At 44.3% G+C, this 27,714-nt stretch overlaps 1 protein-coding gene across 1 annotated transcript in view; it reads left to right on the top strand.

Annotated features, from left to right (window-relative positions):
* Positions 1 to 27,714, top strand: part of GTPBP10 (GTP binding protein 10) — a 29,320-nt gene that overhangs the window by 290 nt on the left and 1,316 nt on the right. The window contains exons 2-9 of the mRNA XM_075922400.1: positions 272 to 465; positions 569 to 660; positions 2,992 to 3,136; positions 11,143 to 11,216; positions 11,952 to 12,004; positions 18,285 to 18,392; positions 18,843 to 18,920; positions 22,515 to 22,638. Of these exons, the coding sequence (XP_075778515.1) occupies positions 272 to 465; positions 569 to 660; positions 2,992 to 3,136; positions 11,143 to 11,216; positions 11,952 to 12,004; positions 18,285 to 18,392; positions 18,843 to 18,920; positions 22,515 to 22,638 (868 nt within the window). The remainder of the gene's footprint in view (positions 1 to 271; positions 466 to 568; positions 661 to 2,991; positions 3,137 to 11,142; positions 11,217 to 11,951; positions 12,005 to 18,284; positions 18,393 to 18,842; positions 18,921 to 22,514; positions 22,639 to 27,714) is intronic.

The following is a 27,714-nucleotide window of genomic DNA, read 5'->3' as shown; positions in this document are numbered from 1 at the left end:
CGTTGCCCTGGGCTGAGAGGCCGCGCTCGTTGGGGCCCCGCTCCTCAGTCGCGCCGGGTGGCTCCCGTCGTGCTGCCCCGCCGGGCTCACAAACCCGCACGGCGCCTGCTCGCGGGCCGGGGCGAGCCGCAGCCTCTTCCCTCACCGCGTGTCCTGGGGCAGCCGGGCGGCGGTTCCCTGCCCCTGGGTGGGCGGGATGCTGGGGCTCGGGCGCTCGCCGGGGGGGGGGGGTTACCCACGAAGCCCCGTGTAACGCTCCTTGTGTTCTTAGTATGGCGGCTTCATGGATAGTCTCAGGATCTACGTGAAAGGAGGAACTGGTGGAATGGGGCATCCTCGCTTGGGTGGCGAAGGAGGGAGAGGCGGAGACGTCTGGCTTGTCGCCCAGGAAAAGACTACCTTAAAGAGAATTAAAGACCAATGTCCCCATAAGCGGTTTGTAGCCGGAGTAGGAGCCCCCAGTAGGTAAGGGTGTATTTTGTCCTGATTGTTCTTGTTGAGCACCTTTCACCTGGAAGGAAAAACAACGCCTGGTAGGAGTTTTTAAACAGTCTCTAACTTTTTCTAGTGTTCGTGCACTGAAAGGTGAAAAAGGAAGAGATTGTGAAGTTGCGGTGCCTCCGGGAATTTCAGTTCTTTCCTGTGATGGGGAAAAGATTGGTAAGGGATTGATTTGTTCAGACAAGTGTGCCGAGTCTTAATCACATGTGAGAATTCTGATGATGGAGGTTGCTTGATCATAACTTCTATCACTAGCTACAATGCTAGGATCATGTTCTCCCAATGAGATTTGAAACCGTGGTCCCCCAGCCTTTTTATGCGTGAGATCACTTTTAAAATTTAAGGGCAACCCAAGATCTACCCTGTCCCTTCCCCAAGATTCCACCTGGCTCACTACACACAAATCTCTGCTGTCACTCGCCTGCCCCCACCCTTACTCACTTTTACTGGGGTGAGGTGAAAGGGTGTAGGAGGTGGTATATGTGCTAGCTATGGGTGGGTGGGGGGTCAAAGATGGGTCAGGTGTTTGAGGTGCAGGAAGGGGTTTGGGGTGTTGTTTCTGAGAGGGGACTTAAGTTGGGGTGGGGATTTGAGGTTCTGGGAGGGTATGTCAGGCTGAGTCACAGGCTTGTGATGCAGGAGGGGATATGGGGTGCTGGTTGGAGAGTCAGAGTGGGGGTGCTGGCTCTGGAGGTTAGGTTAAGAAAGGGGTGCTTACCACCTGCATATCTAGGTCAGCAGAGGGTCTGAGGCAGGCTAGCTGCCTGCTCTGGCCCCATGCTAGAGCCCTGCACATGTACAAATGTCTACTTATGGACCTACATCAGTATCTGCTGATCCACAGGGCTTTTCTCCCAGGAGATGCTGTGGTCAAAGGAGAGAAGTGTGGTGCTGCCGCTCTCAAGAGCCAGAAACCGGTTCCAGCAGCTCCTCTCCCCAGCCTCACTGCTAGTGTGACTTTACGACCCCTGAACAAGAGATGCAGCTGGCAGTGAGGCTGGGGGACGGTACAGCTGTATGTCAGGGAGGAGCTGCCAACGCAGAGTACTGGCTCCTGGGAGCAGTGCAACATGTTTCTTGCCTTCAGCCACAGCATCTGCAGATCAGTGGATAGACATTTGTATCTGCATAGTGCTCTACATGCCACTCCTGGAGCCAACAAGCCCCTGTGGCCCTTGAGTTGGGGGTATGTGGCTCCATGTGCTGCCCCTCTCTGCTGGCACCATCTTTGACAGCTCCCGTTGGCTTCAGTTTCCTGCTCCTGGCCAATGAGAGAGCTATGGGGTATGATGTTTGCAAATAGGAGCAGTGCACTGAGACACCTTCTTCCTTCTCTGCCTTCCCACCTCCACTCTGCCCTACCATCTGTCTTCTTCTATACACTCTGGTCCAGACTGACTGCTCCTGGGAATGTAGTTGCAGTGTAGGACTGGGAGATTCCTCAGGAATAGTTAATAAATGTTAACTTGTCCACTTTGTAATTTAGTTATTTGAACAATAACACTGGCCAGATTTCAACATTTCAGGGTTTTACCCAAGATAATGATTTAAAAAAAATATGTTTAAGGTTTGTATCTAGATCTCACAAATTGTACAGATTATCAGGGTCATTGATGGAGTCTTACACTCTCTCAACCTGTAATCTTGAAATTACAGAGCACTCTTTCATAGTTTTCAGAATTTTTTTTTAATTAAAAAGTGATTTTTACTTTGGTTAAGTCTTAAGCAGGTTTAAAGCATGATACAGGTCAGGTGGTGTGTGCAAATTTTTTATACATTATATTTTTATGTTAATGTTTTTTAACTGCAGTTCTAAATTATAGTAATAATTGGTGGAGGCATCACAGCAGGGATCATATTGGAAGTACCTATAACATCTAATGAATTTGGTGATCATAACCAGGCTCGACAAATAATGCAATCTACTCGCATTGCAACCCACCCAGAAGAGCTGGGTTTGGGCGATCTGTGCATGCGCAGATCGCCGGACAGCGCAGCTGGCAAGCAGGGCTCACCGCGGTTTGGAGAGCCCTGATTATAACAGACTATGTGTTTTAATTAATAAGCTATTATAAGCTGTGACTAAAAATCTCCAACCAATTGATGTGCACAGCTTTTCTTGACTTAACCCACTTCCAGATAAAAAAAATCAATATGACCATGTTGAGCACTTAAAGTAATACTTTGGGAGATAAGTTATATTGAGCTTACATGTGATTAGTGTAACTAACAAATATGTGATTCCAAAAAGAAAGTGGGAACTACCATTTTGACCATAATGTGTTTTCCTTTTCCAGTAATAATAATTCCAAAGAGAAGCTCTGCCTAATGTAATTATTTGATTGTAGGAGTTGAAATTTTGTTGCAAGACATCTGATTCTCAACAAAGACACCTGTAACAGTCTAAGTTCATACAGAAGCTAGTGCAAATTCTCCACTTTTCACTGACAGAGTCTGTGGTGTTTGAGAATCTCTGATTTTATTTTTCAGGAGAACTTAATAAAGCAGGAGACAGAATACTGGTAGCTCGTGGAGGACTGGGTGGCTGTTTGGTTACAAATTTCTTGCCTTTGAAAGGCCAGATACAAACAGTTCATCTTGATTTCAAACTTATAGCAGATGTTGGCTTAGTTGGGTGAGTACTGAAGTCTTGGTATTTGTGAATTGAACATCTAGAAGTATAATTAAATTAGTGTATTACGAATGAAGGGAGAAGGGGAATACATGTGAATGAAATTCTGACTTTTTTTTTTTTTTTTTTAAATCAGGAGTGGTCCTTAAACTCTTGATTTTTGCTGATAAAGTGAATTTATAATCTAAATGGATTACTTGTAAGAAGCCTACCATTCATTCAACCACATCAGGCCATTGGTTTGAATTCAATTGAGCGTGACAATGACATCATAAGACTATTCAGTAGTATATGTGAAATGATTGGGAATCTCAAGCCAAGGCCTGATGATTGGTAGTTGTATTACAAACACTGCCATTATAAGCCAAGTACTGGCACAAGTGGGTCTCTTTAATGTTTGTTCTTTGGCACTGCTATCAAAACTGAGTATGAGTCTGTTCTTTCAGAGAAGCATCGTAACATATTATTAAGGGAATAGGGAAAAGCTTGAGCTATGGTCCTTCAATTTCACTTGAGTCTAGTACCTTTCACTATTACCAATAAAAAGAAAATAAATGTAATTGATTTAGGAAATCAAAAGAAAAGCATCTAATGCCCTAAATCAGGCAAACACACTTTATTAAGAACTCACTGGTTATTTGGTTTTTTTTTTGTTTTTTTTTACATATTTTGTGCCCAGTGAGTTGCTTTTAGTTTTTATGGGTGTGTATAATGAGCAAAAAGGTCTTAGAGGGTAACTTAAAAATAAATAAATGAGGGTCCTGTAGCACAGGGGATGGGGAACCTAATGCCCGGGGATAGCTTTTGGCTTGCCTGGATCTGGACTTCGGGGCTTACACTCAGCTTTGGGGAGCCCATGCTGGTACTCTAGCCGTTGTCTCCCTCCCCCTGCCATTTTCTGTGGGGTTGAAGCACACAAAATACACTTGCCTGGGCCCCCGTAGTCTCTGGTGGGTGAGGGGAATGTCATTCTCCTTCTCAGTCAGGGGCCAGTGACTGACATTTCTGTGGGTCAATTACTCTCCCCAAAAAAGGTTCCCCACACTTGCTGTTGCACCTTTCATACATTTTTTTTGTAGTTGAGTATCATTAGCTTTTGTGGGCACAACCCATTTCTTCAGATGAGTAATGAGCAAAATACTTCTAGATCAGAGGTCAGCAGCATACGGGACACATGCCGTAAGTGGCATGCAAGATGATTTTTTTGTGGCATGCACAGCATGGTGTAGGGCAGTGGTCCCCAAGCTTTCGTGGCTGCCGGCCGTCTGGGGGCAGGGCCACTCATGCGCCGCGCTTCCAGGGGTTGGGCCACGCATGTACCGTGCGCCTGGGGGTGGGAGCTACTCATGTGCCCTGAGCCCAGGGCCGGCACCGCGCATGTGCTGCACGCAGGGGGTAGGGGCCGCCCTGAGCCTGGGGCCGGCACTGCACATGTGCCACGCGCCAGGGGCGGGGCCAGCCCAGATGTTTCGGCGGGTGCACATAAATGCCCTGGCAGGCGCCATGGCAGGAACCACTGGTGTAGGGAATGGGTGGCATTACCCTGTGCTGGGCTCCACATCCTTGAGGCATGCAGCTCCCAGATGCTAAGAGATTAACACTCCACTCTCCCCGCCACAGGCTCTTGCTCCTGCTTGAGGAGGGGGCAGGGCTGGGGCTGCTCCGCAGATCAAGATGGTGCAGTTAGTCACACGCTGCTGCTGCCTCCGAGGGGTGCCAGGGCCCAGGCTAAGATCTGGCTTCTCCCTGTGGGTGGGAAGATCCTTCCCTAGTGCCCTGCTGCTCCCAGTCAGAGCCTGGAAAAAGCCCTGGGCAGCTCCAGACTCTGACTGCCCCAGCCCCGGAGCTGCAGTCTGCAGGTGAGGGGTAAGCCCCATGCAAAGGGCTGGGCCAAGCAGGAAAGTGACTACCCCCAACCCTCCTCACCCCAGAGTTGCTCCCAGGTGGCTGCGAGTCCCCGCACTACTTCCCTGCTGGTGTGTGTGCTGGGGGCACAGGGATATGGGCTTAGGAGGGGGGTGAAGGAGGATGTGGAGTCAGGATGGGAGAGGCAGGTGAAAGTTAAATCTTGGCATACCACTTCTGAAAGGTTGCCCACCCCTGTTGTAGATGGAAATGTGCCTGTCTGTTTACTTCCAAGTTGTCAAACATCCAGTGTAAAGTTGATATTTTGCTCCCATCTCAGGGGTTGTGATGTTACAAAACATGGTTGCTTAGCTCCAGTCCTATGCATATGAATAACTACACACACATGCAAGGAGTCACACTGAGCCTGTAAGATTCCTTATGTGCATAATTCTTTCCAGAGTGTTATGTGAGAAATTTAACTATTGGTTGGTTTGGGTTACCTCACATCTAATACCATTGGCTGCCAGTGCCACAATCTTTTAAAAATATTGTTCTCATTATTTATGTGAAGATAAAAAAACCACCAGATTCTTATAATATTTGGGACAGAAAAAATCTCTGACAAATTATATGTTGTAAATAATAGGAAGTGGCTATGTGTATCTGTCACTCTCCAGGCTGCAAAATATCAGGTGCCACAGTAACATATAAATTTATTTCACCCTTTGAGAGTACAATTTAAAAACTAAAAACAATTTTAAAAGCTTTTTTTCCTAATCTATTTTTTTCTTTTGTTCCTAGTTTGAACAATACAAATGCACTTGTTAGTTTAATTTCAGTTTGTAATCTGAGGTTAGTTTCAGGCTGTCATGTACTGACACAATGCTACAATGTGCTGTAATGGAATGTATGTTAAGATGCCAAAATAATTTTTTAAAGGTTTTAAGTTTTGTAAAAGCTTTTTCTTTTTATTTTTTTTTAACAAATCCTAAATTTCAGTTCATATTTGAGCTGCCAGGGTTTAAAAAAAAATAATAGAAAGAATCATTATTAATGAAGAAGATTGTTTCCTAGACCAGATTGAGTCAACCTCTGATATCCTGTTAGTGCGTGTACTTTGATGTTTTGAGTGTGTTGTTTTTACTTCAGTACATACACAAGTGCTTTGCTATTAGATCAGACCAAGAAATCTTATTGTCTTGAGAGAGGATCATCTGGACTAGATACAGATTGTGAGGCAAAAAAGAGGTTGAATTTGAGCTTCAAAGAGAAACATTGAGTCTTGATGGAAATAAAATACTTCCTTGAAGAAATAGAAATAACATTCTGAATTGACATCTTCCATCTTCAGAGAGCATTAAATTACCTCTAGTAACATTCCTATTATAAAAAAGTCATTGTTTCTTCAATTGTGAGGAATGAAACCTCTAAAATATCAGATTTTTATTAGTGTTTCTCCTACTGTTTAATAGTTTTATTTTTAATGATTTATGTTGAAATTTACATGGTGTTTTCTTCAACTAGTCACAAACAATAATGCATTAGTGCAGGGGTTCCCAAACTTTTTGTCACGGGGACCAGTAAATCCATTCACGAGCTTTGAGAGGACCGGTAACATTCGTTTGCATATTCATTAAGCAAATGATGAATATGCAAATAAGTTGTTTCTGGTCCTCCCAAAGCCTCCAGTGCCAGCTTTAGCAAAGCTTTTGATATGGCCACCCACAATATTCTTACCAGCAAGTTAAGAGAATATAGATTGGATAAATGGACTGTAAGATGGATAGAAAGCTGGCTACATCAGGGTTTCCCAAACTTTTACTTGAGTTGGAACCTGTTTTTTTTTTCTTTGTTTGTTTTTCTTCTAGTACTGTTTTTTGCAGCCCAAAAATATAAAAGCACTGCTTCCAGCCAGCAGAACCGGAGTAATCCAATAAAACCCTGCACCACCACATCGTGTACTGAAAAGGGGTTCATTTATTTTCAGAAAGCCGACACCATCTTTGGAATTTTTTTATCCATATTCTCATTCTGGATGGTGAATGCACCAGGTTCTCTCCATTCTGACACATTGTAGTGCCTTTAAACCTCATTGTCAGCAGTGGGGGTATTTAAAAGGCACTGTTTTTACATTTTTATTCAGGATCTGTGTGCGCCCTGATCAGTCCCGCTGACTGATGCTCCCCCCCCCCGGCCAGCCGATTCTCTCCCGATCTCCCCTGGCAAGCTCTGCTACCCCCACCAGCCCTGCTTCTGCCGGTCGGTCCTCCCCACCCCCACCCATTTTTCCTGGCTAGCCCCACTGCTCCCGCCCCCCCCAGCCAGCCCTGCTTCCGCCGGCTGGTTCCCCCCCTCTCCCTGGCAATCTGCTCCAGCCAGCCCCACTGCCCCCGCCAGCCATTTCTCCCTCCCCCCCGATCTCTCCTGGCCAACCCCACTGTCCCCAGCCCCCCAGCCAGCCCTGCTTCCCCGGCGGTTCGCCCCCCTCCCCCCGGCCAGCCCCACTGCCCCAACCCTGCTTCCCTGCAGCCCATATCCACCCCGCGGCCAGCAATAAGAACTCATCTGGTAACCCTCACTACGCCTCTGCTGGGAGCCTGAAACATCCAGCTGCATCCGCCCAGCCTAGCCGAGGGCTTGAGGGACCCGGTGCTGCACGGGCAGTCCAGGAGCCCAGAATGCCCTTGCAGCCACGCTGAGACCGGCCCATAGTTTGGGAAACACTGCATTACTGGATGATAAAGAAAAATGGCCCTCTGGATTAGTAGGCTGCAAGACAAAAGTTCAGTTTAATCCCAGGTCTAAACTACTCCCCACAGATACCTAACCTTTGTGCATTTTTATCAGGAGGTGTTTTTCTTTTTTTTTAATATGTAATTAGGTACTTATTCATCAGTTACTAGTGTAGTAAAATATAGTGCAGTGTGATGAACTGTAAATTTGTAAATGAACATCCCTTATCAGTTCCTTCTTCTGTTGAGTAACAGGGAACCAGAATTGTGTTCTGTTCCTGGCACCTTGCTTGAAGTTTTGATTTTGAGTAAGACACCTGTTTTGTGACTCCATTTAATCATCAGAAAAATGAGACAGTAATATTTTTTTAATTAAAGGCACTGTAAGTTCAAAATAGCTATTATGAGAAGGGTTATTTTTAACCCTTTAAATGTGGATCTATTCTGTAAAATATGTAAGTAAAAATGGTGTTAAAGAAAACTAACGTTTCCAGCCAAGATGACACTTAACGAAATTTGCAGATGATGATGGGAGGGAAAGGGTTGCAAGCATTTTAAAGGACAGGATTAGAATTAAAAATGATCTTGATATACTTGGAGAACTGGTCTGAAATCAACAAGATGAGTCAACTTGGAAGAGACAAGTGCAAAGTAGTATGTTTAGGAAGGAAAAACTATATGTACACATTCAAAATAGAATAACTGGCTAAGCAGTGTTTTGAATCTCAGACTGAATATAATCAACAATGTGATGCTGTTGGGACAATGGGATACAGTCGCGGGGAGTGTTTTATTCAAGACGTGGCGGTTAATTGTTTTTGTATACTCTTGCAAGGCCTCAGCTGGAGTACAGTGTCCCACTTTAATCAACACATCTTAAGAAAGATGTGTACCAATTGGAGAGAGTCCAGAGAAGAGCAGTAAAAATGCCAAGAGGCATAGAAAACATGAGGAAAGGTTGAAAGAATTGGGTCTGGTTAGCTTAGAAAAGAGAAGGCTGAGTCAACAGTCTTGGGACATGTAAAAGATTGTTATAAAGAGAGTGGTGATAAAATATTCTCCAAGTCCACCAGGAAATAATTGACTTAATTTACACCATTTGAGAGCTTTGTTCAGAAAATCTTTCTAAGGATTGCTAAGTGCCAGAGCAGGTAATTGCCTAGAGTAGTGTTTCTCAACCTTCTTTTATAAAGTACCCCTTTAAAAATATATATATATGTATATAAGTACCCCCCAGCCCTCCCCAACCCAATGCACTCACCCAAGCACCTGCAGCCCCCACCACTCTAACCCAATACCCTCCTCCTCCTGCAGAGCCTGACACCCCCAACCTCCCTGCTATAACCCAGTGCCGCTCCCCTCTCCCAGAGCGAGGCACTGGATGTATAGTAACCCTACCTTTGAAGTGCCTGTTCCCACCGCCTGGCCCTGCCTCAGCGGCTTGTCTGCAGGGAGAAAGTGGCCAGCCAGCGCTGGGCTCGCTGCTTGGGGCTGTGTGCTCCCACCTCAGCCCGGCGGCGGCCCCCTAGCCACGCCTGGGGGAAACTGCCTTCCCCCTCGCTATAAAACTGACACGGGGCAGTGTCCTTTGGAGCAAAGCTTATTGTGCCACCTCACCGCCTTTTAGCTCCTTTCCGCAGTGCCATGGGGAAGAGGCAATGGGAATGTGTTGTACTGATCTGCTGGTGGGGATGTGGGGGTTCAGCCGCCCTCCCCGCTGGCGAACTCCAAGTAGGCTGCTGGAGAGGAAACGAACTAGAAGAGGCAGCTGTGGAAGTGATTTTTTTTTCTCTCCCCCTCCCCCCAAACCTACCCCCCCACTTGGAACTGTCACCGGAGCTGCAGCCACATGCTTTTTCACACCAGTGTTGGGGCGCGTGCACAGAGCGGCTGTTAACATCCGGGCGTAGCACTGAACATTCACTTTGACAGGCACGTGCCGCCTCCCCCTCCCCGATCTCCTTTGCTAGGCAAAATCCCGGACGTTTTGTGCCAAATTTCACTTTTCTTGATGTACCCCAGACTTCTCTCGCGTACCCCTAAGGGTACGTGTACCACTGGTTGAGAAACACTGGCCTAGAGAATCCGCATCATTGGAGGAGTTTTAAGAGCAGGTTAGACCAATATCAGCAATGGTCTAGGAATCCTTAATACTATGGCAGATAAGAGGAATGGACTAGATCAGGCCTAGACAAAATACGGCCCACAGGCCGGATCTGGCCCACCAAGCCACCAGATCTGGCCCGCAGAGGCAGTGGGGAGCCCCAGGCAGGCTCCACAGCTTTCCCTGCAGCCCAGGGCTGCAGCGCTCTGTTTCTGTTTTAAAACTGGAGAGGTGGCCGGGGGGGGGGTGAGTTTTAGGAGCTGCTCCACCCCTAGCACATTCCCATTGACCGGTTTCTGGCAGAAACCACCCAATGGGAGCTGCTTGTTAGAATAATGCGCAGCTACGAAGAATCATGCCCCCTCTCCTGGGCTCAGTTATTCATGAAGCACATGGCCAGGCAGGCAGGTTGGCTGGCTGGAACATTTTAAGTCGGCAGGCAGGCAGGCTCGTTTAGCAGCTGGCAAGTAAATCTCTTGGCCACAGCCTGCTTCTGTCAGCCCAGCCCTTTCCTGCCCCAACTCTCTGCCCCCTCACTCAACACACCTAAACCCTCTGTCCCCCTCGTACACCTATACCCCCTTCCCGATCTGGCACCCAGTCTTCTGCCCTAGGTCACAACTGCCTGCTTCATCCCAGCTTCCTCCCAGACTCCAGTTTCCCTCCTGCATCCCAATCTCTTACCTCAAGCTCCCTTCTGTCCCAACCTCCATTCCAGACCCTGCATCTCCTCCATTAAAATCTTGGAGTGGCCCCCCATCAATTATTGCCCAGCTCTGGACTAGATCATGTCTAGAGGCCATTTGCAGCCCTATATCTGATTTCTAGGAGTAGGGCCCCATTGCATTAGGTGCTGTGTAAGAACATACAAAAAGTTCTTGCCCCAAAGGATTTAAGGGCTTGTATAAACTACAAAGGTCAACCCTCCAGAGGTATGTCTTCTTGCATTTGATTTAACGGTTCTAGTATAGACCCCCAAATCAAATACTGAGAGCAGCCCCTGCCAGTATCCTGTACTCCTCATTCTGTGAGGAGTACGGGATGCAAAGGGGAGTTTGTGCTCCCTTCAGCATCCTGCAATATAGATGCTATGGCAGCTCATTTTAAGGTAGGCTGAATCCAGCTATACATTTTGCATAGGTGGATGGCATATTTTAAGACCAGGCTAACAGTCTAAATGGTTTTGATTTTGGGTAACCAGAGGAAGATTCCCTTTCGATTGTCAGAAGCACAGAAAAAAATAGATGATATATTTACCAGCTTTGTTCAGTTAACAGTAACTGATAAGCAAGTGTGACGTGTGTAAATTCTAACTTTCCTTTCAGATTTCCAAATGCAGGAAAATCCTCATTGCTAAGCAAGATTTCTCATGCCAAACCTCAGATTGCAGATTACCCTTGTAAGTACAAACTGCGTTATTTTTTCACTGCTATAACATTACTTGAACATAAAGCCTCTCCTGTGGCTTGACTGAAAAACTTTTCTAAAAGAACTGAAGAATAGGAGCTGTCTACTGTTGCTGGGCTACAGATGTAATTACCTACAAAATGTCAGTCTCTTTGCCTTTATCTCAGTTCTTTCCCAACTCATAGAGATAGCAGTAAAGACATTGAGTTCCATTACTGTGGCTGTCTGTTCCTGTCACTTCTGTTTTCACATGAATATTCTGTGTTTTCACATGAAGTTCCGTGACCCTGTCATGCTTTAGACTTAGAAAGAGACCAGAACTACAGAGATTTGTTCTTGGTTGTTAGTTTTGAGAGCTCAGTATCCTAAGGGAAACGGTGGGGATGAAAAGCAAAAATGGAAGCAGTGACTGATGTATGCTCAACATGGTTGGGGGGGGGGGGGGTAAAAGCAATGAGGGAAAAATTGCTAGTATTGGCCTTATTTTCAACAGTAATCTTATTTTTCAAAAAAGGGATTGGTTGGTATTTATTAAGGTTCATATGTGTTACTGAGGATCAGAAAGAACTATAGTATAACTTCATGTCCTTATATAAACATAAAGGAAATGTTCTAAAGGAAGGCATGAGAGGAATTAGGTCCAATAGATAAGGAAATGCATGAAGATTTTAAAATTTTAAGCACTGTGTGTTGAAAGTGACTCTATTTTCTTCTGGTGTCTGTCCAGTCACAACAGTAAAACCTGAACTGGGAAAGATCATGTATCCAGATTACAAGCAGGTTGGTACTGAAAAGTAATTTAATTTGTTTGGATATTATGGCTAGTTACATTCATGTCACTACGGTCTTTCATCTTCTACATCTTAATCCTGAGTCATACTTTCAAACGTCTATTTTCTTAGCTTAAGGATATTACTGCAGTATTTTCTATGCCAATAATTATGGCATAAAAATGGTTCCTACTTCTGTTTTCCTTAACAGAAGGAACCAGGTTTCTGTGGTAGTAGATTAATTAATCACCTAAACGTTGTTTGCTTTCTTCTGTATCTTGTTTCACATTTAGCAAATGAGTTTCTCTAAATTATTTAATATAGTATTTAAAAAAAAAACGGAATTTGGCATGAAACAACACTGCAACTTTTTTTGTCATCAAAGCTAATTCAAAATGGTCATAGATTTCTAGAACTAAGAAAACTCTGGCTTGAGAATTGCTCTATTTTATCTCCAAAACTTGAGTTAGCTGTGCAGTAACTTGGCATATGATTTCTGTTTCGTGATTAGGGGAAGCAGAAAAGTGGGCACATGATTTGAATGAAAATCATTCTGAGAATAAACTGAATTCCTTAAACAGTAGAAGCATGTGAGTTTCATTTGTTTTTAATGCTGAAGTAATCATTTCACATGTTTCCAGCATTCATTCCCAGACAAAAACATTACTGATGTGACACAGATTTTGCACAGAGTTCACCTACAGTTAAAAAAAACACCTTTGAATTACATAAAATAATTCAACCTTTGAATAATTGTCCTGGAAATATGAAGACCCACAGTTCTAAAATACAAGGGAGAATTTTTGTAATGTGTAGATTTTTGTAACAATTTAATAGGCAACTTAGGAAAAATACCCTTTATAAACCAGTGAACTAAGAGTTTCAGAGCAAGGTCATCATCTGAGTAACGAAACACCTTTGTGTGTTTAGTTTTTTGTATGTTACAGAAAACTATTACATTACATTGATTTCATGTCATTATCCTGTCAGTGCAGGAGGAAAAAATTACTGTGTGCACCTACTTCATATTTCCATCTCTCCAGTCTCTTTCCCTGGTCTTTAATTCTGTATTCTGATCTCAAATGTGTTAACTTCGGTTTGATGTGAAGGTCCCATTGTGCAATCCCAATTACTTCAGGGTTCTGTGCCGCTTGATTCTAATGCAGGATCAGGCCCCATGTTCATGTAGAACATTGACAGATTTTGCTTTTGCAAGTGTGAATCTTTGGTGTAAAAATTATGGAGACAGTATTTATGCTTGTCCTTCCATTATTAAAGATGTTCATCAAAGATTTCTGATGACTTAACCACAACAGCAAATTTCTCAGGTGTGAAAAGAAAGAGCTTTTTTTTTCCCCTTTCAAAAACAGAAAAAACCAAGACTCAGCAGTAGCACTTTATTCTTTGTTTAAATTGAATGTTACTACCATGAATTGAATGAGAACTTAAATATGGTACTTCTGTATCAGCTGTTTCTCTCTGGCAGCTGACATCAACACGTCACTGTTAAAGGGTTGGAAAAATTAAAATACATATTTTTAGTAATTAATCACTTCATGCCTCTTCAAAAATGATCTTTGTTAATATGAGCAAATATATAGCATGTCTATTTTGTTTCCTACTTTCAAAGTAGTTGATACAAATAGAATTAACTGATAAATTGCCCTTGACATTTCAACATATGAGTTTTTGGTATGTTATTTTAGTGTCTAAGGTTCACAAGTAATGTGTCCTGTGAGGAGCAGAGAATTCCTGTGCACCCACCAACGCCTACTGACTTCATGAGGGTGAGGCGCACTATGCCAGGATCAAGAATTAAATGACACCCCAGTGCCATGTGTAATTTCTTGGGTTTTTATTAAATAGTAGAATACTAAAGATTTATCTACAGTTTATTGTTTTTGTTTGTTTTGTTTGTTTGTTTGAGGAAATACAGGAAAAGCAAAGAATTTTGATTTTTCAGGTCAAACTGTTGCATTACATGAAAAATAAATTAAGGTTTTTGCTCCATGGTTGCTTCAGTTTTAAACGAAATTTGTTTTAGGGATGTGTCCCAGTCCCTGGAAGCAGCTCCTCACCTGTAGCCTACCGGGTACCCGCTCTGCAGTTTTTAAGCCAGCGCCCCTCGTGGACCAGTTCCCACCCACCACCCCACACTGTTGCCTCTGATGTAGAAGCAGCAGCGCAGGATGACGGGGCTCATTGGGGCTGGGAGCTCATTGTCTGACCACCCACCCTTTGGGGGGGGGAGGGAGACGGGCACTGAATAATCATGTAAGAATTTTAGTGGTTATACAATTATTGAAATGATTTCTAACACTTCTAATGTTAATACTTTTTTTGTTTGTTCATGGAAATTGTTAATTTATATATAGCTGGGAGATGGCGATTTTAAATGGGCAACTAAATATAGTTAGTTTTTAGTCCCTAGCTGTCAGCCGACGGTCAGGGCAGTGAGTCCCTTATGACCAGCTGAAGTTCTTTTAAATTGTGCTTGGTTCTGTTACAGCAACTGAAGGAGTCAGGTTAAAGCTTAAACAGTTACTATTTTATTGTTACAGGGTAAACTTAGTTGTTAAATGCTACTACTGTGTTACAGATAACATAGCCACTACAAAGGACAGGACAGAAATTACACTAATAAGTCACTTATAGGTACCATGCAACCCTTTTGGTTCTCTGAGCTCTTATTAAATGCATGCAAAATAGACACCTAGCAGGTATATATTCTCACCCCTGCGTTCCAGACTTGGCGTGGCCAGCGTCTTTCTCTCAATCCCTCGGGAAGAAGTAGGGCGAGGTTGGGCGTCCCACAGACCTCGGGAGACAATCAATAAGATAAGATAAGATAACGAGCCTTGTGGATAAGGGAGAAGTGGTGGATGTCATATACCTAGACTTTAGTAAGGCATTTGATACGGTCTCGCATGATATTCTTATTGATAAACTAGGCAAATATAACTTAGATAGGGCCACGATAAGGTGGGTGCATAATTGGCTGGATAACCGTAGTCAGAGAGTTGTTGTTAACGGTTCTAAATCCTGCTGGAAAGGGATAGCAAGTGGAGTTCCTCAAGGGTCTGTTTTGGGACCCGTACTGTTCAATATCTTCATCAATGATGTAGATATTGGGATAGAGAGTACGCTTATTAAGTTTGCAGATGATACCAAACTGGGTGGGGTTGCAACTTCTTTGGAGGATAGGGACATAATTCAAAATGACCTTAGCAAGTTAGAGAAATGGTCAGAGGTAAACAGGATGAGGTTTAATAAAGAGAAATGCAAAGTGCTCCACTTAGGAAGGAACAATCAGTTCCATACATACAAGATGGGAAGCGACTGTCTAGGAAGGAGCATGGCGGAAAGGGATCTAGGGGTCATAGTGGACCACAAGTTGAATATGAGTCAACAGTGTGATGCTGTTGCAAAAAAAGCAAATATGATTTTAGGTTGTATCAACAGGTGTGTTGTAAGCAAAACTCGTGAAGTCATTCTGCCGCTCTACTCTGCACTAGTTAGGCCTCAGCTGGAGTACTGTGTCCAGTTCTGGGCGCCACATTTCAAGAAAGATGTGGAGAAATTGGAAAGGGTACAGAGAAGAGCGACAAGAATGATTAAAGGTTTAGAGAACATGACCTATGAAGCCAGGCTTCATGAACTGGGCTTGTTTAGTTTGGAAAAAAGAAGATTAAGGGGGGACATGATAGCGGTTTTCAAATATCTAAAAGGGTGTCACAAGGAGGAAGGAGAAAATTTGTTCCTCTTGGTTTCTGAGGACAGGACAAGGAGTAATGGGCTTAAAGTGCAGCAGGGGAGGTTTAGATTGGACAATAGGAAAAAATTCCTAACTGTCAGGGTGGTGAAATATTGGAATAAATTGCCAAGGGAGGTGGTGGAATCTCCCTCTCTGGAGATATTTAAGAACAGGTTAGATAGACATCTGTCAGGGATGGTGTAGACGGAGCGTGGTCCTGTCTTGAGGGCGGGGGGCTGGATTCGATGACCTCTCGAGGTCCCTTCCAGTCCTATTATTCTATGATTCTATGAATACCTGCCAGCAGGTATAGATGATTGGAGCTCAAATGGGGTGGGCTGCTGAACCTCTTTTATACCCCTTGGGTCATGTAGGCTTCTTCCTGGTCTCAAGTGGCCAATTAGGAAAAATGGCTTTGAACACCAAGTTTCCCACGAAGGGTGCAAAGCATAATTTACACCTGGGAAAAATGCAGACAATGGGCACCTCTGGTATGTGATGGGCGAAGATTCCTCTCCTGGGACAGTGCAGGCCTGTCAATTACTGGTACTAGCCATCAGGGCGACGGGAGGCCCCGGGTCGTCAGCTAGCCCATTTACTGTCTGGTTTCTGTTTATGGTAGAGTCAGGGACAGGCAGCACACCTGCGTTCCCAGGGCATCAAAGGCTGACTGCCTTTCTCTTGCTCTCTGGGGGCGGGGGGACAAGATGGGGTTCGTGGAAAACCAAGATGGGGTTTGTGTCTGGCTACACTAGCATATTGTTATTTTTTAAAATAGTTTATGAAATGAACATTATAAAGCAAATAAATCTGGCAGGCCCAGATTTTCAGGGTATACAGACATTCATTTTATCTGCATAAATTTGGACTACCCTATCCTGGTTACTGAAAATCCCATAGAATATCTGTACATAATATTGGGAGAGTCATAGGGATGAATAGAGAAGAGCAAAAATTTACCCTTCCATGGACATGCACAATCCTCAGTAGGAATTGTGGACGCATCTAAAGGCAAAACTTGAATTGGCACATTAAATTGGCAACTTTAATAATTTAGAGAAGAAATCAAAACAAGATAACCTTTTGCTGCAAATAACATATGTTTTTAATCCTGCAAAGGAGCTAATCTGCCAGGAATTAGTAACTTACTTTCAATGGCACATCCTCTATCAAATGGATAACACCACATTCCCAGGGGTGACTTTTTTTCCTACAATGTCAGTTATCAGTTGCCAGCAAGAGCTTCTTCTTTGCTTGTGTAAGTAACTTGGTTTAATTGATAGGGTGGAAACGTATAAAAGTAGGGTGCGGTAGTGCTATGCTAATAGCCCAAACTCCATCATACTGGAGAATAGCTTTTTCCTGTACAGTTACTTTCCATGGATTGTTTAGTGGATGTCGTTAACACTCTCTAGCCTTTGAATGTATTTCCATGTTTTTTTAGATGCAGAATCCTGAAGCGGGGTCTGGCATATTTAGCAAACACCTACTAGCCAGAGGCCAGTATAAAGGTGAATGTGGGTGGCAGTCCCCAGCAAGATATTGGGGCAACTTAATAGAAAACCTAGTCATCAGTTGCTGGGAAAGGTAAGAGTACAGGGATTCCTACCAGGTCCTGGCTCTGGACTCTTGTTAGATATTTGTCCTTTATATCAGCCTCTGGTTGGTAGGTGTCAGATATGTTTGAAGCCCTAGATTGCTGAGAATTAGTAAATGTATACAGCAGAACCCAGTTTGCCAGATCAGATCATCAAAAACCTGGGAAAACCAGAGAGTGGGAAAGTGCAGTGCTGCAACACCATCTAACAACCTCTGGAAAGATCACAGTAGGAATTGTGATGCATCTAAAGGCAAAATGTGAATTGGCACATTAAATTGGCAACTTTAATAATTTAGAGAAGAAATCAAAGCAAGATAGCTTTTTGTGGCAAATAACACGTTTTTAATCCTGAAAAGGAGCTAATCTGCCAGGAATTAGTAATTTATTTTCAATGGCACATCCTCTACCACATGGATAACACCACATTCCCAGGAATGACTTTTTTTTCTTGTACAATGTCAGTTATCAGATACCAGCAATCAAATTCTTATTTGCTTGTGTAAGTAACCTGGTTTAATTGATAGGGCGGAAACGTATAAAAGTAGAGTGCGGTAGTGCCATGCTAACAGCCCAAACTCCATCATACTGGAGAATAGTTGCTGGATCTGGTTAGCTGGTTGTCCCACGAACATGAAAAGCTGGGCAATGGAGGGTCAGATGAATGGGGTTCTATTGTAGATTGCTCAACCCCAGGAATGCTGCTTCAGGAGAACAGCCAAAATGTATATAGCCCTTTGCTAAGCAGACTCCTGATGACAGTGAGCTGGTTCTCCCCACTTGTGACAATTCTTAGGAATAAGTAGCTATAAAAGAAGATCCTAATAACATAGGCACTCCCAGAATACGTTTGTTTGTTCTTGTATGTGGTTATTTGAGGTGTTGATTTTTAAATTACTGTACCATTTTTCTCTGACAAATCTTCATTTAACTTCCTAGATCTCAGTAGCTGATCTCCCAGGTTTGATTGAAGGTGCACATGCAAACAGAGGAATGGGGCACAAATTCCTTAAGCACATCGAAAGAACCAAACAGCTTCTCTTTGTTGTAAGTAAATACTGTAATTTAAATAACCTGTTAATTTTAGTTTTTTATTCTATTTAGCTTTACATTTACTATCCTGTAAACATAAATTCCTAAGGTTTTATTGCAGCTGGCTTTCAGAGAGAATACTGTTCATAATTGTCATGTATTATTTTACTCTAGATTCTATTGTAAGCAGAATGTAAATATACCACTGATGGATGTTATGTTGATGAAGGCCATAGAGATACCTAAATAAATCAGCGGTTTTTATAAAGATTGCCTCTGACTCAATAGCAAGCAATGATTCCTAGCACAGCTCAGATGTTAGGTAGCCGTTGTGCAACAAGATCCCCTTAAAAGAGACCAAAAAGCCATTCTTAGACTTGAGATATTCTGAAAAATGGTAGTGTTTGAGTGGTGGGGTGTGGGTTTTTAAAATCATGCATTTTCTATAACACTAATTCATTTTAGGTTGATGTCTCTGGATTTCGGCTATCTTCAAAAACTCGATTCAGAACAGCTTTTGAAACTATATTGCTTCTAACACAGGTAACTTCCCTTTAAAAGTTGTCTCTAATACTGTGTAGATGTGAAGAAAGAAAAGTTAACATGTTTAAGATGACTTTAGTAGATTACAGGCAGTCCCCGGGTTACGTACAAGATAGGGACTGTAGGTCTGTTCTTAAGTTGAATTTGTATGTAAGTCGGAATTGGTGTCCAGATTCAGCCGCTGCTGAAACTAACCAGCGGCTGACTACAGGAAGCCCGAGGCAGAGTTTCTCTGCCTCAGGTGTCCTGGAATCAGCCGCTGATCAGTTTCAACAGCAGCTGAATCTGGACGCCTGGGACAGAGGAGCTGGGGCGCTGCCGGGTAGGTCCCCGCAGTGCCGCACCTCGGCGCTACTGGACCAACCCAGCAGCACCCCAGCTGCTCTGCCCCACGCGTCCTGATTCAGCCGCTGCTGAAACTGACCAGCAGCGGCTGAATCAGGACGCCTGGGGCAGAGCAGCTGGGGTGCTGCCAGGTTGGTCCAGTAGCGCCGAGGAGCGGCGCTGCGGGACCAACCGGCAGCGCCCCAGCTGCTCTACCACAGGCGTCCGCGAGAAAAGCCAGGTCTGCTGGGGGGGGAGGGTGCACTAGCTGTGCATCCCCCCTTCCCCCCCAGCAGACCAGGGAGACGCGGACGGCGGGACAGAGACGCGCCGCGGTTCCGCCACCCGCATCCTCCGCGGCTTTGCTCCGTGTCTCCCTGGTCTGCTGGGGAGGGGAGCTGGGGGAGGGAGACATGGAGCAAAGCCGCGGAGGACCCAGGCAGCGGGACCGCGGCGCATCTGGGCGGTCCCGCCGCCCGCATCCTCCGCGGCTTTGCTCTGCGTCTCCCTGGTCTGTTGGGGGGCAGCTGGGCCCCTCCTCCCCCCCAGAAGACGAGGGAGACGCGGAGCAGCTTTTCTCGCCCTGGAGGACGCGAGAAAAGCTTCATTCGTAAGTATGGATCCGATATAAGTCGGATCCGCGTAACCTGGGGACTGCCTGTAAATTATAGATAGAGGATCCAGTGTGGTTGATTGCTAGTAAAAAGAATTAATCTTAAAAGGCTTGGAACTTTCTAGATTTATTTAAGGCAGATGACAAAATTTTAGACAGTTGTTTCCTCATTAATTTTTGCTGCATTGGTAAGGAGATGCTCCTGAAGATCAAGCTATCTGCTAAATCCCTGGCTTGAGCTCTATCCAAACCATGAAGTAACTGAAGTAAATGTATGTGACCAATATAGTGCCATAGTGCAGATTCTTCCTACATCAACAGGAAGGAGGCTTTCCATTGACATAGTTAGTCCACCTTTCTAAGAGGTGGCATCTAGGTCAACAAAATAATTCTTTTGTTGACCAAGCTGCACCTACGCCATGGACTAGGTCAGCCTAACTATGATGCACTGGATGTGAAACCTTTTTTCACAGCCCTGAATGATGTAACTAGGTCGATCTCTAATTTTTAAGAGTAGACACAGCCTGAGACTCAGGAGTTTAATGAGATACCAGTCTTCAACTTTGCAAAATCCCATTGCCTTCTGGGAGCCATATGCAGAGTCTTAAGGCCTATCCTGCATTCTTCAATTATCCCCACTTTATTAAAATAGCCAGCAGCGGCTATATATATATTTTTTTAGATGGAGTTGAGTTTTCAATCACTTTCACTAACCCCTGTTTTCTGTGTCTTCTAATATTTTTTTTCTGTTTCATCTTATTCTAGTGTCCAATGATTCACTGTTGGGGATGATAGTTTGATATAAGAACTCCTGTGATTATATGTCATGACACTTAAGAGTCATAATCTGTCCAATTTCATATCCTAAAAATGTTGTTGCTTAAAGCTTTGTCTCAGAAGAGGTTGAGTCTTCATAGCACAATTGGCTTGAGTTATAACTAGAATGTTACCCCCTAACTCCACTCCTTTACTCACATACATCTAGCTCAAATTAAGTGGTGCTTAAGCTCAAAATAACTACTTTATCAGGGGGGTAGGTTGAAGCTCTACTGATGTTGGGAAAAGACTTAATTGGGCCTAAGCACCAGGATCAAAAGGGCCCTAAGCTCAGGATCTCCACCTATACCATGTCTTTATCACCAGCTATAAGTCAAATATGAAGGACACTACAGGGTACCTGGTCTAACAAATACCAGCTTTAGTCAATACTCTGCCAAAACTAATAGAACTGGCAAACAAAATAGAAAATCCAGTTGTCAAAAACAAAGCAGTGGCATGAAGCCAGAACCCAAAATACAGGTAACAAAACTGGGCCAGTACAATGAGGAAGGGATCATCCCACCATGCTCTTGATGGTCAGAGACAAGGTAGAAAGATGCCACAAGAACAGGAGGCATATTAAGAGGGAACTCAGGATAGCACGTCACTCGTAGCTCTCAGACAGGCAGTGGAGGGGGCAGTTGATTGTCTTCTCTTTTTGACTTGTCATGTGTAGAATGTGAACAAGGAAGGCAAATGACAAGCTTGTGAGTATGCCTCAAGAATCTGACTTCCTTAGCCCTAGACCTAGATAAAAATATACTCTGTGCCTGTTACCATTACTGGGTGTGGGAAACTGGGTAACTCCACCACTTGAGAGTCAGTCATTCAGTGTCTGTGTCTCTCTCTTGCTTTCTCTCTCTAATCCCTCCATAATAGGCAAGCAACCAGGCCCCTGCCTCTGGTGTCCTATTGAGCCGACAGCATTTCTTAACTGCCTGAAGGGGTCACAGTCAAGCTGCTGCTCCAGCCCTGCAGAATTGCAGAGAGCCCTTGCCCCTTATGCCCAGCGACAAGAGGGCTTATATTAGGCTCAGGAGATCCCACTTTTCTTGCCCTTTCTTTTCCCACCTTTCCTGAGTATAATGACAGAGGGGCTGACAACAGCCTCAGAGGAAAAATCAAAATGGTGGGCGCAAAAACTCTGATGCCCCTTCTCCAATAGTGATGCTTGAGCTAATAATGCAGGAGGGGATACAACCCATCAATTACAGCAATTCACCCAATTACTCTAACTCCAATGGGCTGTGTCTACATGGTGCAGCAGCAGCATACACTGTTGGATGTGCATTCTAATGTACACTCATGTGTTTCACACTTTCTGGCCTGTGTAGACCATGCTGGGCCAAAAAGCATGCAACATATTGGTGTGCATTAGAATTCATGCCTGAACAGTGTATACCACTATACCGCAAGGACAAGCCCAGTTTAGAAGGTAAGTAGGCTAGCTTGAGTGCAATAATTTAAGTATACCAAGTCAAGCTGTGAAGATAAGTCTTGAGAGGTTTCTGACCAGTAACTTCAGGAAATAAGTAGATGTGTCTATGTGATAATATAGATGTGACTAAAAAGAACAAATCTGTCATTCCCCCTTGCAAAAGAAAGAATTGCAGTTGTACAGGCTGCATATGTACAGTAAATGCATTTAAATGACATTCTCAATGATAAATACTACTTCTGTTAAGCAGAGTGAATTCATCAGCCTTGAGCACATTGGTAGATTTCAGTGCTGTAATAAATACTAATTCTTCAGACAGTTACACAAATGAAAGAGGAAAACATAAAACCAGAAAAAATGTTTTGAAGTTCAAACAAAAGCAAACTCACTTTGTTTTAAGGAGCTGGAGTTATATAAAGAAGAGCTTCGGACAAAGCCTGCACTTCTTGCTGTTAATAAAATGGATTTGCCTAATGCACAAAATAGCTTGAATGAACTTATGAAACAACTACAGAATCCTCAAGGTAAACTCATCTAATGCATAGTAGCCTCTTATTTATAATAAATAGATTATATTTTGTAAATATTTATAGACGTATATATTACTTGATGATATGCTGAACTACAGGCAGTCCCTGGGTTATATACAAGATAGGGACTGTAGGTTTGTTCTTAAGTTGAATTTTTATGCAAGTCGGAACTGGTGTCCAGATTCAGCCGCTGTTGAAACTGACCAGCGGCTGACTACAGGAAGCCCGAGCAGAGCTGCTCTGCCCCGGGCTTCCTGGAATCAGCCGCTGATCAGTTTCAACAGCGGCTGACTTGGGGATGCCTGGGGCAGAGCAGCTGGGGTGCTGCCGGGTTGGTCCAGTAGTGCCGAGGAGCGGCGCTGCTGGACCAACCCGGCAGCGCCCCAGCTACTCTACCCCAGGCATCAGCGAGAAAAGCCTGGTCTGCTGGGGGGGCGCAGGCATTCCTCGCCACGGAGGACGCGGGCGGTCCCGCCACCCCTGTCCTCTGCGGCAAGAAAAGCCGCTCCGCGTCTCCCTGGTTTGCTGAGGGTCCCCCGTCCCCCCCGCAGCAGACCCCAGAGACGCGGAGCTAAGCCACGGAGGATGCGGGCGGCGGGACTGGCCCCGACGCCCACGTTCTCCGTGGCTTTGCTCTGCGTCTCCCGGGTCTGCTAGGGGGCCCCGCCCAGCAGACCAGGGAGACGCGGAGCGGCTTTTCTTGCCATGGCTTTGATCCGCGTCTCCCTGGTCTGCTCGGGGGTTCCCTCAGCAGCCCGGGGAGATGCGGAGCGGCTTTTCTCGGCGCGGAGGACGCGGGCGGCGGGACCGCGGCACGTCTGGGCGGTCCTGCCGCCTGTGTCCTCCGCACCGAGAAAAGCCCCGTTTGTATGTAGGGATCCAACGTAAGTCAGATCCACGTAAGTCGGGGACTGCCTGTATACAATAAGCAGAGATGGTATTCATTTTTACCTGAAATTTATTTAGAAAGTTTGAGGCCTCCCGCTTTCCTCTTTTTTGGCTGATTGCTCTTTGCAGTACACATTTCTAAACTCTAGGATCCTGACTGACGTAAGTAAGAACTCTCAAGTTTCACAAAAGGGTGGGTATACACTACACAATTTATATGAAAACTTCATTTATAAAAGGTCAATAATTGTAAAGTGCGATTCTGGTGGCTGGAGGGGTTAGATTGGGATTGATCAATCAGGGCAAACAGCAGAGCAGATAATTCCTAAAATTGGTGCTTATTCTAATAATTAGATTCAACAAGCCAGCATCTTACCCAGAATCCAAAAACAATATTCAGTTAAAACAATCCAGCCATAGGCTGCCACCCAGACACCCAAGTCAGATATGGTGAGGATTACTGAAAATGTCAGCATAAATTTTTACCAGTACCAAAAGATCAGACACATTTCTCATTAGTCCAATTACTATTTCAAATCTTACCCAAGTACATGCTTTGAAAAAAGAGTGATTATGGTTAAAAGATCATTATGCATACAGATGTGAGTAAATTTCTTATGTAAACTTCATTATAAAGATGGTGAGCTGTTGAGTGGCCGAATATTCTTTCAAAATCAGTTCCATAGGTTATAATTCAATTAGCTATCCATGTAGAGTCTCTCTAAATTTTCATGAGAAATAGCAGGGTAATACAAACTGGTGTTAGAGAACTCAGTCTAGTGACTCAAGCTTAAGCAAGTCTGAGATGAAAACATCAGGCCCTAGAGTTCTTTCTAAAACAGCTTCTACAATACTTTGTTTACTCAGAAGCCAAAAACATAGTTCCCTTAAAGGAAGTCAGTCTTTGCTTCCACCTAGACAACCAAGTCAGTATGATGACTATTAAAATATTGTTCATCATATGAAAAGTTCTACCAATCCCAAAGGATTGAACATATTAGCTGTCAGATCAATGAATACCAGTTCTTGCCCAAATAAATGCTTACAGCCAATTCTTACTAACTGAACTAAGATTTATTAAAAAAGAAAAAGTATTGCTTAAGAGATTATTATACAGACATGGATAGAGTTCTGAGGTCAGTTTCAGAGTAAAGCTGGTGAGCTGCTGAGTTGCAAAGAGTACTTTCAGAATTAGTCCAAAGATTCAGTCTGATGTTCAATATCTGGGTGACCCAGAATAAAGCTGGAGACCTCAGTCTCATAGCTCTGGCTTCCCCCGATGAAGCATAAGCAGATTTGTGATGATGGGATCATGTCCCAAAAACCCTGAATACATTTTTTCAAACAGCTTCATAACTATGTGCAGTCCTTGGGTGAACAGTAGTGTCTTTGACGTAACCTCCTGTTTCTTAAACATCACTGATAATTAGCAACATTGATTAAAGTAAGGCAATTGCCTATTTCCCACCGTTTGTACATGGTTTGCTTCAAAGAGAAATCAAGGCAGAGATATCACTATATTTAAACGAGTTAGTCTGTATAGCATAAACTTAAAAAACAACAAATGGTCTGGTAGCACTTTATAGACTAACAGAACATGTAAATGGTGGTATTAGTTTTCGTGAGCACAGCCCACTTCTTCAAATGTGGGTAAACTCTGGTCATCTGAGGAAGTGGACTGTGCCCACGAAAGCTCATGATACCATCTACACTATATTTAGAGTTCATTAAAATGTTAGTATCTCCTTTTGATTGCTGAATTAACAGTATACAGTGATAGAGGTTAACGATGTAATCAAATAGTTCCTAACTATATATGTAAACACAAACATCTATTAATATATTTCTAAAGATTGACTCTGGACCTTTTAGCCTGCTAATTTTGTAGCCCTTTCTGGCTCTGTGTCACAATAGGCTATTAGTTGCTTTAATGAGCATGAGGCCATCCAAAGATACATCCAAAGTTTACTAAAAACTTCAAAGAGAAGTATGGACAAAGCTATTTCATCCAAGTTTCAGCTAAATGTTAATATTCCCGTTTGAATTGTGAATCATATAGAACATAGTAACTGATGGGACGTAAGGATGCTATATTATATTGATTACATGATTAGTTGATAAGGGCTGCTCTGCAGAGCCGCAGTGGGGGTTGCACCGGGAGCTGGCTCAAGTTGGGACTGAGCAGTGGGACCCACCCACGCTGCAGCTCTGCATTTGAAATGTAGTAAAAGCTGCTGAGCTCTTACTACACTTAAAATGCAGAGTCGCAGCATCCTGGACCAGCGCAAGTCGGGACTGTTCAGTCCCAGCTCGCACTTGGTCCAGCAGCCTATTCGCAGCAGCCAGCCCTGTCTGCCGGCAACAGGTACTGCTTGGCGGCAGCAGTCCCTGTCCCCAGGGTGCCAGCTCCCCGCTAATAGAGGCAGCAGGGATGGGGGCAGGCAACACCACAAAGACAGTGCTTGGGGGGAACTGTCTTTTAAGCCGGCTCTCACCAGCTCCTGTCCCCCTCCACCCTTGCTGCCTTTCATAGAGGCAGCGGGAGGGGGGAGAGAGCAAGTAGTCTATACTCCACTGTTTATGGGGTAGTGGACTACTTGATAACATCCCTAATAGGATGAAAAGCTTATCATCTGCAAACTAACCTGGCTATGCTGCCAACATCTAACAAAGATATAGGTAAACATACACGTATAGTTGCAGTCTTCTGACTCTTAAATTATAAAAGTTTACATTTCAGAGTTCTAGTGTCTCTAACAATGCTTTATTAGCTCACAATAAGGAATGGCCCTAATTACCACTTTCATGTTTTTCTAATGTCTTTAAAAGTTGAATTTGAATCTCACATCCTGCTAGTTGCTTAACACTTTCTTGCTCAGTATCACATACTGGCTCCACTGATGTCCATGGTGAAACTCCCATGGACCTCAGTTAGGCCAAGATTTCATCCTAAATCTTTTCAATATGAGATCATAAATTTGTCCAGTCAGCTGTTGTCTCAGTACTATAAAGCCCACTACACAAGTTAGCTCACTTGGGACATACGTAGTGGGCAAAAGTACTATAGGTTGAAACTCTCTTCACCAGGATGGTCTGGCAACATCCGTGGTCCAGCATGGACCATTGAATCCCAGTGGAGGGCCAGTGGCAAGAGTCCCTCAGCAAGCTGATAGTGGTGCCATCCAGCACGTGACAGCATGTCTGCCCAGTGGGGTTGGGAGAGACACGTGGTTGCCTGGCGGGTCCCGGAGCCACGGCAACGATGGCTGCCCAGTGGGTTCATCATAGCAGCAGGACCAGCAAAAGGTGGGGCATTGGCTAGGAGGCCTGCGGGTTGGGCCGTAGGGGGAGGCTGGGAGCAGGGGGTCCAGAAATTACCTTCCCTGGTCCAGCAAAATCTCTCATCCAGGACCAGTCAGGCCTGAGGGTGCCAGACGAGGGAGGTCCAACCTATAGTAAATTCACAATTGTGATAATTCTGAGTTGACAAGCAGATGTTGGAAATTGAATAAATCTTATTAGATCATCTAATTAATTATTTAAAGTAAAGATTAAAGCTAGTCTGTTCCTACATTTTAGGGATCATATTCTAGGGTTGAATAATAGTGTCCGATGGTTTTGGTGTTAGAATAGGCAAAAATCTCAGGACAACAAGACAAGCTGAGATCCTCATCCCATGTCCAGTCCTTTTAGGCTGGAGCAGAGTTGGGCAAGATACAGCCTGTGGACCAGATACAGCCTGCCAAGCTTTATAATCTGGCCTGCATTCTGCTCTTGTGGCAGGGAGCAGCACCACTTAAAGCGGTTGGCTGCTCCCTGTGGCTCTCTACACTGCAGGAAGTGGGGAGGCTTCACACACTGGCCCCATCACCAGTAAAATCTCTCAGCTCCCATTGGCTGGAAACTGGAAAGATTTTGCTAGGGGCAGAGGTAACACTTGAAGCCTCTCCCCCTTCCTCTTCCAATGCAAAGAGCCACATGAAACAGAGTAATCTAGGGCTGCTGGCAGGCAGGGAAGCCTGCCTGAGAATGCTGCTGGCTACTTAGGTAAGTGCCTCCCTGCCAGAGCCTGCTTCTGGCACCCCATTCCCTCCCAGGCCCTGCACTCCTCTTCCAGGCTAGACTCTTCTCAACCCTTAGCCAGCCTGGATCCCACACACTAATGCCTGCCCCATGTCACTC

Source organism: Pelodiscus sinensis, chromosome 2, assembly GCF_049634645.1.
Source record: "Pelodiscus sinensis isolate JC-2024 chromosome 2, ASM4963464v1, whole genome shotgun sequence".
Lineage (NCBI taxonomy): Eukaryota > Metazoa > Chordata > Testudines > Trionychidae > Pelodiscus > Pelodiscus sinensis.
This window is presented reverse-complemented; position numbering and strand designations above follow the sequence as displayed.